This window comes from Pinus tabuliformis, chromosome 7, assembly GCF_031772625.1.
Source record: "Pinus tabuliformis cultivar Carrire ecotype Pingquan chromosome 7, CPIR1, whole genome shotgun sequence".
Lineage (NCBI taxonomy): Eukaryota > Viridiplantae > Streptophyta > Pinopsida > Pinales > Pinaceae > Pinus > Pinus tabuliformis.
The window spans coordinates 972,280,538-972,293,230 of record NC_142293.1 but is presented as its reverse complement, the minus strand read 5'-3'; the positions used below and the strand labels follow the sequence as shown (position 1 = coordinate 972,293,230).

The 12,693-nt window shown below is 35.2% G+C and overlaps 1 protein-coding gene across 1 annotated transcript; it reads left to right on the top strand.

Moving 5' to 3' along the window:
- The first annotated feature begins 221 nt into the window (after positions 1-221).
- LOC149250855 (polcalcin Jun o 2-like) lies at positions 222-935 on the top strand. Its single transcript, XM_089456485.1, has one exon. The coding sequence runs from the start codon at positions 281-283 to the stop codon at positions 794-796; it is 516 nt and encodes a 171-aa protein (XP_089312611.1). The 5' UTR covers positions 222-280; the 3' UTR covers positions 797-935.
- Positions 936-12,693: the final 11,758 nt, after the last annotated feature.

The following is a 12,693-nucleotide window of genomic DNA, read 5'->3' as shown; positions in this document are numbered from 1 at the left end:
TCACCACACAGCATCAAACATTTCTACTTTTCTGTTCGCCACACAGAATCTTGGCACATCAAATTACAATTTCGCACCTTGGCACATCAGCATTCGTTGGTGGGTACAAAATAATTGCGTAAAGCATCCCGAGATTGGTGCTCTGTGGACACGTGGCATAGATTCGGAAAAAGCCCTATATAACGATGACCTTGGCTTCCACTCCACACCACCTACCGCGCCATTTCGTCTTTCGTTTTTGTGTAGCATTTGCTTGCCTTCACCTACTTCAGGCGTGAGAATGGCTTCAGCTGTGCAATGTGCCGCCCTGAGCAGCCGCCGCGAGCTTGAGAACGTGTTCCGCAAGTTCGACACCAACGGCGACGGCAAAATATCCAAGTCGGAACTGAGTTCCCTGATTACGTTGGCGGAGATTGAAGGGGTGATGAAGGAGGTGGACTCCAACAAAGACGGCTTCATCAACTTCGACGAGTTCGTGGAGGCCAACTCCAAGAACCTCAATGCCGCCCGTCTCATGCGAGACTCTGCTTCAGCTGTGCAATGTGCCGCCCTGCCCGGCCGTCTGGAGCTGGAGGACGTGTTCCGCAAGTTCGACACCAACGGGGACGGCAAAATATCGAAATCGGAACTGAGCGCCATCCTCAAGTGCAGCGCAACGGAGGAGGAGATTGATGGGGTGATGAAGGACGTGGACTCTAACAAAGACTGCTTCATCAGCTTCGACGAGTTCGTGGCCGCCAACGCCAACGACCTCAATGCCGCCCGTCTCATGCGAGGCCTGGCTTCAGCTAATTGACGCCCACGCCGCCCCCTCTAATTAATAAATAAATAATCACTATCACCTCACCTCTCAGCGCTTAACTCTATCGTTATATGAGGGCTTAATGGATGTACTCTCTCTTTCTTTCTGCTATCCTACTTAGTTTTAAATATATGCACACATATTTAAAATAACTAGTCTTCATGCGGTCCACTATCCCTAATCTTTTTACTTACTTACGTTGTGATTTGAGAAAAAATTATGATTTAAAATAACTACACACTTATCTTTTTATTTTTACTTACGTTGTTGTTGGAAAAATCATTTACAACATCATATTCTTCTTTTGTGTTATACAAACCAATATGATTATGGGAAATCATCCTAAAGCAATGACAGCAAGTAACTCATTTTAGTTTAGTTTGTATGAAAGAAAGCAACTCATAGTTTATGTGTAGATTTTTAAACAAGTAGTACCTTATTAAACTCTCTTTTGTTTTATCACCAATTTAGCTAAAATCATAAGGGCTCTTAAAAAGCGTTATTTTCTTCCAACTAAATGACAACAATACAAAATCTCCTCCTAAGATAAGTGAATACTATCATAATTCCTCTAAATTTTGAGAGAAAAGAAATGACCCTTTTTATTAATAAGCCACTTCCATACATTATCTCTTATTCAACATACAACATCTTATGTTTTCAATTTAAGGAAAGCAATAAAATGACCTAGAAGGAGAGGAGTCAATTTCTCAATGGATTTTTACTACAAAGTCTTCATAGCAACTTCCCATTCTAGGAGAATTATATCCATCCTATTTTGTTCCGATCCCTCTTTCCCATTAAAACACTTTCAAGGCCTCATTTCACTCATTTGGCTTCTTCCAACATTGACCCTATGATGGCAAGTATTTTGAGTTATTTGTTTCAAATCTCAAACTCTTATAAATTTGTTAAACTTTTCTTCTTAATTTACTCAAGTTTATTTATATTTATAGATGATTGTGGCAAAAGAGATGGAATGGCCATGTGGGGAAAAAGAGAAATTTGGAATGAATATATATTTAAATTACAAGTGATGCACACCTATTTCAAAAGTGCTCTTTTGTATGGGTAATTTTTTAATGTTTAATTGCATTAATCAAATTAATGGAAATTTTGTTTATAAGTGTGACCCATATTTTACATAGAAATTCTAATGCTTGAACACATCTTTTTATACCTATCAAGCTATGTTGAGGCTATATATAAAATACCTAAAACTTAATTAGTATATAATTATATATGAGAAAGCTACATATCCTCATTTTCATTTAGTTTTACTATGTATATATAAACAAACAAATTGCATTTATTCTTGGAAATAAGATTAAGAACATAAATTTTGTTGGTTGATTATATTTACCTAAGCAAAAAATATGACAACATTTGCATTGTTGGTTTCATCTTCTACCATTTAATAATGGATAATTTTTAATCTGCACTAGATTGGAAAAAAAAATATACCATAGAGATGAGATTCATGGCATAGAGAGGAGATTCCCTTTTGATATAAGGCATTATCCTTATGAAAGTATGAAAATTTGTTATTGGACTAAACATCACACTAATTTGTATATTTTTGAGATGTTATGCCAAACAAACAAAGGCACATGAGAATGTATCTAGAAATTGTATCCAAAGCATGTATTCATTTGTAAAATTAATAAAGTCTAATATCCCAGCTACCTAAGGGAATTGGGTAATAGTTTTCTTTTTCTCTTTTTTGGACATGCTTGAAGTTTCAATGACAGACTTGTTTTAATGGCTTTAGAAAATGGATTTTTCTTTTCTTCGTTCTTTATGTAAGAATAATTTGACCATATTTACTTATGATGTCTAAAGTAACCAACTATATAATTAAAAGTTTTTGTTTTTGAAGTAATGAAAAAATAGATGGTAATCACTCTTCAAGGAGGCATCCAAGGTTGAAAGTTACCATTTCTAAGTAGAAATGAGTTTTTTTTTAGATTTTTATATAATTTAATAAGGTTAGAAATACACACAAAAATATTCAACATAAAGCAATTTAAAAGCTCAAAACGAGACTTTTAGAAAGGCAAAGTTCAAAGCTAAGAAATGCCCTATAATTTGTGTAAGGAAAACCCTTGTCATAATATAAATGCAAATTTGAAAAGTGAATGAAAAAAGGAAAGAAAGAAAGAATGGATATAGTTTGAAATAGCATGCAAGTAAATGAAGGATGTTATACCAGATATAAAACCATGAAAAAACTAGATTTGTTTATCATTGGCACAAGGACTCAAATTGCCTATAAAACTATGAAAAATATAGGACTAGAAAGAATGTTGTAAATTTTATTTGAAGCCTCCTTAGATTTTATTTTTCAAGTTTGCATGCCCACACCAATGCCAATAAGATGAAATTGAATTCTCAATATTGCATGTGAGTTGTAATCCTTATCTTTGGGAAATTAATTGAAAGGAAAAGGAAATTAATCTTCAATAATTATGAAGTTGCATCCATGAATATATAGGAAAGGGCTAAAAATGATGTCCGACTACCATGGATTATCAATACCGCATGCCCAAAAAAATTAATTCACTTCATATGGAACTTGTTCTTATGCCATTTTTTTTAATTAATCAAATTAATTAAAAGGAAAAAATGTTGAGTAGCTTGTTGGACCTCAGAAATACTCTCTCTTTGACAAATTTTCTCACTTATTTCTCTTGCTTTTCCATGAAATACAGATTCCCATCATTGATAAATGATAGATTTTGTTCCAAGGAAGACATTAAATTATTGACATGCTATACTTTTATGTTTTTGCTATTTGAAATAAGTTTTTGCAAATTAGCTATAGAAGGTAGTCCATTCTGCAACTAACCATGTGTTCAGTAGCCACTCTCATCGTTGAGCAGGTTACAGGTGTCAAATGAGGAAACCAGCAACATGGGCATCTATGGAATGGTCATGACATGGATCCTATCCTAGTCACCTAGCCTAGATCGACAAAAAAGCCAGATCAAGACCACACTCAAAGGTGGAGTCAAATGAAGAAACCCGAGACAAATAGGACTCTGTGTCCACTCTTTGTGGCTAGTTAATAAATCCCACAGTTTTGTTGTAGTAATAACTCAAACCAGCCATCGGTGATAACAATTCATGCAACCATCTTGCTAATTTAAAGTCACGTGTAGCTGGTCAACCCTTTACGCAGATGTGTTGTAATACGTGGAAACCACCTGAAGCTAAATTCTCTCAAAAGACATTTAAGAATGTTTCTTTAAATATAAGTTGTAAAGAACTAAAGTGTTCGACTTTCTATATGTATTAAGCTTAGAATTGCATATCTGTAATTTTGGAACTTATTTTCCTATTAATAATATGAAGTCGTGTTTGACCAAGTGATCATTTGCAAGAGTATCTTCAGATAGTTAGCAGCTCAACTCAATCAGTTGCAGAAGTTCCCTGCACTGAACGAGGTTTTTCTTTTGTTATTTTTTTTACTGTTCAGTTCATCTTCATTATTTACTTTTAACAGTATTTGTAGTTTAGATTGATTTCTTGTAGTTGTTTTTATTTTAATTATGTTCAGTAGCATAATTTTAGAATTCGATGATGCAGTCTTGTTTCTCCTATATATTTCATAAATGAAACTTGTTTTGTTTTAACTAGGTAAGGTGTAAAAGTAACAAGGATGCATTGTTGATTATTGTACTTACTGTTTGTTTCCTTTGTTATTTATTTCCTAGTTCAAATTGCCAATTCACTGCGTGGATAAACGTTTTTGGTCACCATTTCAACACTTTATTGATTTAGTTCCCTAAACTATAGAGTACAGTAGGTTTCTTGTTTGCCATCTCGAGAAAGTTGTCTTTCAAAATTGGAGGTTTGGACAGCTAAAAGTGCTTTAGTTAGTTTTCATTCTCTGTAATAATTTCAATTTGCCTTAGAGCTTCACCTTTTAATTTTGACTTAGGATTAAATGGCACGATAGGATAGATACTCTCTTTTTCCTTCCTTTAACTTAGATTTTGATTAGTTCACCTTTAGGAAATTTAGACTCAGTTTCTCATAATTTAGACTGTATATCATTAGAAATCAAGGAAACCCCCAAAACAAAACAATATAAAAATGCAAAACAACGAAGTAAGAAGGGTTAACTAGCACATACAATGCACTACAATTCATGAGCTTACGAGCCTTGATTGATAATTTATGCAAAGAAATTTAGGAAACTAAACTGAAAAAAAAAAATTGGCATCGTTGCCCGGGAAGTGTAAGTAGGTAACTTTGTCTCTTACATTAAAAAAAAATGATATGCATAGAGAAAGAGACACTAGGGGTAGATTTATAGCTAGAAGCAGGAGTTCAATTCCTACAACACCACCCACTCCACCAAGAAAAAGAAAAGATACACCTCCACCCCAAACTCATACTCCCGGCCATAGAGCTCCTGAAGTTCCAGGAGAAGAAATCCAATGAAAAGAATCACCTACTTCATCTACCAAGTCAGTCTTAGGGGAGAAAATTCTTGAATCTCCAACAGTAGGAGTATCCTTTTTCACCTCCATAGGGGAGCACATTTTAATTGAAGAATTAGGAATACCTGGTGAGGAACAAGAAGTAGAACCTCTCTCCCATATACCATTGATTGAAGAACTAGAGGAGGAGAAAGTAACCTTGCAGGTTGAACCCTATACTGACCCTGAAGAAACTATAATGGTAGAAGAAGGAGAAGATGGAGAATTCACACTGTTTGGAGGAGGGGGTAGAGGAAGAGGTAGAGGAAATTATGGAGGAGATAGAGGAAATAATGGAGGAGGCAGAGGAAATAGGGAAATAGATAATTCTTTTGGATTCCCTATAGTGGATGAAGAAACAAATGCCACAATGAAAAATATCTCACCTTCTGTCCTCCCAAACTTCCATGGGTTAAAAAGTGAGGATCCTGAAACATTTTTATTTGAGTTTGAAGTCTTGTGCAGAACCTATGACTATCTAGAAGAATCTCAAAAGCTTAAGTTGTTCCCTTCAACACTGAAAGGAGCTACTTTGAAGTGGTTCATGGGGTTAGTCACTCAGTCCATTAGAACATGGAATGACATGAAAAAAATGTTTTTGGATAGGCCTTTGGATTATTGCATGCCTACCAATCACAAAGATGAAGTGTTAAAAATTATGAAAATAGAGGATTAAAACTTAGAGGATTTGATTGAGATATTCAAGTATAATTTGAAGAGAGAAAAGATGGAAAATTTAGATGAAGACACCTTAAAAGCTCTTTTACTAAAATCCACTAGAGATGAATGGATAGATATCCTTAACATGATGGGGAAAGCAGATATCTCTCAACTCCCATTAAGTGATATAGGAGAGTTATGTGTTCATCTCTCGAGAGGGAAATCCAAAACTCGGAAAGGACCAAGAGATCCTTGTCTTGTTAGAGTAAATAAGTCTACAACTGGATGAGCGAGTAGGGCAGAAATCGGTAATATTCTTGATGAATTCAAAACAGATATCCTAGGGAGTCTTAGTGAGTAAATAGACACCCTTAACTTGCAAAAAAAGCAGAAGGCAGAGGCTGATGCTTTAGCTATTTTCTGTACAAAATGCAAAAGGAAACATGCTCTAAGAGAATGCCCTTTAGATGCAAAAATTATAGAGACTTGTATAATTTGCTCAAAGAATCATGAAACCAGGGGTTGTCCTTTGATTCTAGGTCTTAAGGCTGAGAAGAAACAGTTCCAAATTCAGTAGAGCCTCTTTGTTTTGTCTCTAGAAAACCTTGGCAGGGGCCATAAAATCATGGATTTAACAATCAAATGTATCTTCAGCCCCCACCAAATTGGAATTCTTTGGAGCAACCTTGGCCTCAACCTCAATCTCAATCTCAACCTTGGCCTCAATCTAAATCTCAATCTCAACTGTGGACACAAGGAATACAAAATCCTTATGGGTGATTTTCTCAATATTATCAATATCCTCCATCATATTAGTATTATCCTCCCCCACACATTCCACAACAAAATCAGTAGCCACAACTTCAAAATCAGAACGCTCAACTTTCATTACCATTTCCACAACAAAACCAAAGTCGTCAACTCTTACTGTCATTTCAGCAGAAACCAAATCAGCTACCTGCCCAACCATTACCAAACCCCAACAATAAAAATCCTCAGAATTCTTACATGGTGGAAGGACAACAATTTCCAACTTATATGATCACTCCTCTAGTTCTCAATGATGTTCAACTAAGATCTAGTAGGATATTAGAAAAGGAAAGGCCTTTTGTAGTTATTCAGGAACGAGACAATTGTGAGGAAGATTCTCTAGAGCCCAATAAAAGTTTTGAGGGAACATCTCTCCAAAACCAAAATACTAAGAATGAAAAACAGAAAGAACTAGTGTACTCAACTTCTATCATTGAGCCGCCAGTATCTACTTATGCACCTCCTTTTCCTGAAAGACTACAAGTTGATAAAGGTGTAGAAAAGCAGATCATGTTGCCCAATTATGATTTTCTAGATGAATTGAAAAATATCTGTATCAAAATTCCTTTGTTACAAGCAATTAAGGAGATTCCAATCTTATCTAAAACAATAAAGGAGTTGAGCATAAAGAAACTAGGAAGAAGAGTAAAAGAAACAAAAAGAATTCACCTGGTAGGAAAAATAGCAGATATAATGATGAGAAAAATTGCCATACAAAAATATGTAGATCTAGGAAGTCCAATTGGGAAATCACATATCAATGGAGTTGAAATTCCAAATACATTGATTGATTTTAGGGCAGCAATAAACATCATGAGCAAACAAACCATGGAATAACTCAAGCTTCCTAATCTTCTTTACACTCCTACATTACTGCAATTAGCAGATAGATCTGTAATCGAACCAGATGGAGTGTTGGAAGATATTTAAATATCCTTAGATTCTTAGGAATATCCTGTTGATTTTATGATCCTAACCCTGAAGAACAATCTAGGAGGACATCCATTAATACTAGGAAGACCTTGGCTGGCCACAATTGATGCTTTCATTAGCTTGGATATGGTGATATGTATATTTTTTGTGGGAATTCAACAAAGAAATTCATTCTATATCCTCCAGTAATAACAATCAGAGAAATAGATGAAAAAGAATGGATTGATGATGAAAATGACATTCATCCTCTCTTTACTATTTCAGATATTAGTGAAGATAGTCAAATCTTAAATACAGTGGAAAATTTTGAATCATCTCAAGAATATGAACATGATCAATTTCAACAAAAATCCAACATCGAATATTTGTCATCTAGGAAGATGTCTCTTTATTCTATGGAAGAATTTGGTAGCTCTATAATTGAAATCTTTGCAGGGAGAACATTGAACATAAACGATAACTTGGAGAAATTACAAAAGGAAAAGCTAATCAATACATTACAACAACATTCTACTGCATATGCAGGGAATATACTAACATGAAAGGAATTAGTCCTAAGACTTCTATTCATCACATCTACATTGAGGAAAATTACAAACCTATGAGATAACCTCAGAGAAGAACGAATCCAAATCTTAGGGAAATTGTGAAAGAAGAGCTGCAAAAACTGCTGAATGTAAACTTCATTTACCCAATTTCAGATAGCCAATGGGTTTCCCCTTTAGAGATTGTGCCTAAAATTAATGGTAAGTGGAGGATGTGCATTGATTACTGAGAATTGAATAAAGCTACCCTTAAAGATCATTTTCCTTTGCCCTTTATAGATCAAGTGTTAAATACATTAGCAGGCAAGAAGTATTTCTCATTTTTGGATGGTTTTAGTGGTTATAATCAGATTCAGGTGGCACCTGAAGATCAAGATAAAACCACATTTACTTGTCCATGGGGAACTTATGCTTACCGAGTACTTCCTTTTTGGTTATGTAATGCACCTGCAACATTCCAAGGAGTAGTACTAGGAATTTTTTCTGATATAATACATGATTGTGTAGAGGTATATATGGATGATTTTATAGTCTATGGGAATACATTTGAAGAAGCTTTGGAAAATTTGGAAAGAGTTCTTAAAAGATGTAAGGAAGCAAACCTTTCACTAAGCCATAATTTTTTTTTTATAATGTTTACAGAAGGTATTGTTTTAGGGCATCACATTTCAGGAGATGGGATTAAAGTTGATAAATCTAAAGTTGAAATCATCTCTAAATTATCAATTCCAAATTGTCAAAAGGATGTTCGATGTTTTATAGGATTCACAGGATACTATAGATGATTTATAGAAAATTTCACTAAAATAGCATCCGCACTCTTCAAATTATTCACCAAGGATTGTGAATTCAATTGGAATCATGACTGCCAGTTAGCATTTGAGACTTTAAAAACAAAAATTTCTGAAGCACCCATCTTGAGAGGTCCAAATTGGAAACTACCTTTTCACATTTCAGCAGATGCTTCAGATACAGGTCTAGGAGTTGTATGAGGACAAAAGGACTTGATTCCCTATACCATCTACTATACAGGTAAGAATTTGACTCCCACTAAGTTGAACTATATTGTAACTGAAAAGGAACTTTTAGTTGTTGTTCATGCAATCAACAAGTTCAGACATTATATAATAGGCTATGAAACCTTTGTTCATACAGATCACTCTGCAATTAGATATTTAATGAATAAACCTATTACTAATGGAAAGTTACAAGATGGCTTTTACTCTTGAAAGAATTCAATATTACTGTGCTAGATAGACCTGGAGAAGAAAACATAGTTGCTGATTTCTTGTCCAGAATTCAGAATATCAAAGATGAAACTCTTGTTGAAGATAAGTTTCCTGATGAATATCCTTTTCCATTGACTACTCAAACTCCTTGGTTTGCAGATATTGCTAATTACTTAGTCACACGGAAATTGCCTTCACATTTGTTTCCTAGAGAAAAAAGAAAAATCATTCAGATAAGTGCAAGATACTTATGGATCATTAATGAATTATATAAAAACAGGCCCAAATCTTATGATCAAAAGATGTGTTAGGGAAGATGAAATGCCTGAGATTCTTAAAGCATGTCATGATGAGCCGTGTGGTGGACACTTTGCTAATAAGAGGAAAACTTATAAAATCCTTTCTTTAGAATATTATTGGCGATCCATCTTCAAAGATGCCAAAGAATATGTCAGGAGGTGTGACAGCTGCCAGAGGGTAGGGAAATGTGCTACTTCAAATGAAATGCCACTACAAGTTCAGGTACTCATTGAACCTTTTTAAAAATGGGCCTTAGATTTTTTTGGGCCAATTAATCCTTCATATAAGCAAAAGAAGTGTATATTGGTATGCACTGATTATGTCACGAAATGGGTAGAGGCCAAAGCATTAGCTTTTGCTAATGAAAAATCTGTAGTTAATTTTCTTTTTGAGGACATCTTCACTTGTTTTAGTGTTCCAAGAAAAATTGTGATAGATCAAGGATCTCAATTTACATCTAAAATGGTGAAGGATCTTGTGGAAAATTACAAGATCAAACGTAGGAAATCTACTCCCTATCATCCACAAGCAAATGGTAAAGTTGAATCTACAAATAAGATGATTGAAGGAATTCTCACTAAGACTGTGCATCTACATAGAAGAGACTGGGTAGAAAGGCTTCTTGAAGCCTTATGGGCCTATGGAACTACATGGAGGAACACAACGGGACATACACCCTATGAACTTGTTTATGGGAAACAAGCCGTGTTCCCTATAGAGTTTCAAATCAAAACCTTCAAGATGGCAGTCCAATTGGGATTGGATTTATCAGAGGCACAGAAACATAGATTGGAGCAGCTCAATGAACTCGATGAAACCAGGCAATATGCAGTCCAAAGAACTAATATAGTCCAATAGCAGAGGGCTAAATGGCATGATAAATATATTAAGGAGAAGAAATTTTAGGTAGGAGATTGGACACTATTGTTTGATTCAAAGTTCAAAGATTTTCAAGGGAAGTTTCAAACTTATTGGCTTGGGCCATATGAGATTGAAAAAGTCTTTGACAGTGGAGTGGTTAGAATAAGAAAAATAGATGAGGAAAAGGTACCTCTTCCTGTGAATGGTGATCGGTTGAAGATATATCAAAAACCAGTTTCAGGAGAAGAGTTCATTGGGATTTTTTGGGATAACTCTGAAATGAAGCTAGTGAAGAAGAATCCTTCTTATCCACTAACTTAGTCTTTATTTTTCCCAAGAAATGACTCATAAAAAAAAATAAAAATAAAAATAAAACAATAATAATAATAATAATAATAATAAATAATAATAATAATAATAATAATAATAATAATAATAATAAATAGTATAAGGTTGAAAACCAATCATTGATTGGCATAGTTATAAAGAAAAAACAGGGTGAAAATTAGAGATTTCTGACATCCTATATTTTCCATTTCCTTTCTATAATAACTAGTGACAAAAAGCTATATTTATTTGAAGTATAGAGTCTGCAATTTCATAGTCTCATTCCATCTCATTTAGTTTTCATTCTGTTTTACACTTCCACTTCATCTCACTGTCATTTTTCATTTACATTTTATTTTCACATTTTTACTCCATTTCACCCTAATTTTCATTTTTCTTACATCTCATTCCATCTCACTGTCATAACTCATTTCCATTTTATTTCTACATCCATATTTCATAAGCCATATTTCACTTTTTCTTCTTTTCACATTCTACAGCTGGTTCCATTCCACAGCTAATCTGATTCTGCAGCTGCAACACATTTATCAGCTTTGGCACAATTGTATAGCTCACAAATAAATCATGGATGCAGGGAAATTGAAGAATCAAGTTTTTGAGATCAACCATGGTCAAAGTACCTACGGATCAACGCCAAAAGAATTATCAAGAAAAAGGTTAAGTTCTAAGTTAAAATGAAAATTTATTTCAAACAGCAAGTCATAAACATAAGTTATGTATAATATCAATGATCATATGTCTCCTTAACAAGTCATCATTTGATTTGACTACCACATCTCCACCACATCTTCCACATTCGATACCCAACGGTCTATAGTGATTTTATCATACCACAACTCCGCTACGGTCTCCATAGTCTGTACTTAAAACGGTCTCTAATAACTCTATCTGCTAACGGTCATAACCACGATATGACCAAAGTATTCACGTCTCTCCAAACCCTCACTATCTACTTATTCCATACAAACCCATCGTTCTTTTTCACCTTACGGGCATACAATCCATTTCAAAGACCAGGAGAGTAATTCTGAAGGTTAGCAAATTCTACGAAACAAAGACCATGGGACTCATTGTCAGGGTAGAGCCCGTAGGAGAAAAGTTTTTCGAAGGGTACCCACAACTGAAGCTCGGCGTTCTGGGTGTGTGCTGTGTCTTCCATTCTCATACAGTTGGAGGAAGGCGAAGGCGAAGGCGAGGGAGTTGAAGATGAGATCGTGGAATGGAATTTCCGGTGCGGGACCAGGAGAACGCACGGGAGGGTTGGGTTTGTTGGTTAGTCATGCAAGCTCGCTTTGTGAGGCTTTTCTTCACTGCAAACCCAACCGTGTGTCCATGTATCGCGAGTCTTCCTTCCAAAAGGACCAAAGTAGATTCCCTCCCTCCCTTTATCAAACGTTAACATTACATTTATTATTTCTATTGCTCACCACACAGCATCAAACATTTCTACTTTTCTGTTCGCCACACAGAATCTTGGCACATCAAATTACAATTTCGCACCTTGGCACATCAGCATTCGTTGGTGGGTACAAAATAATTTCGTAAAGCATCCCGAGATTGGTGCACTGTGGACACGTGGCATAGATTTGGAAAAAGCCCTATATAACGATGACCTTGGCTTCCACTCCTCCACACCACCTACCGCGCCATTTCGTCTTTCGTTTTTGTGTAGCATTTGCTTGCCTTTGCCTTAGCCTTCACCTACTTCAGGCGTGAGA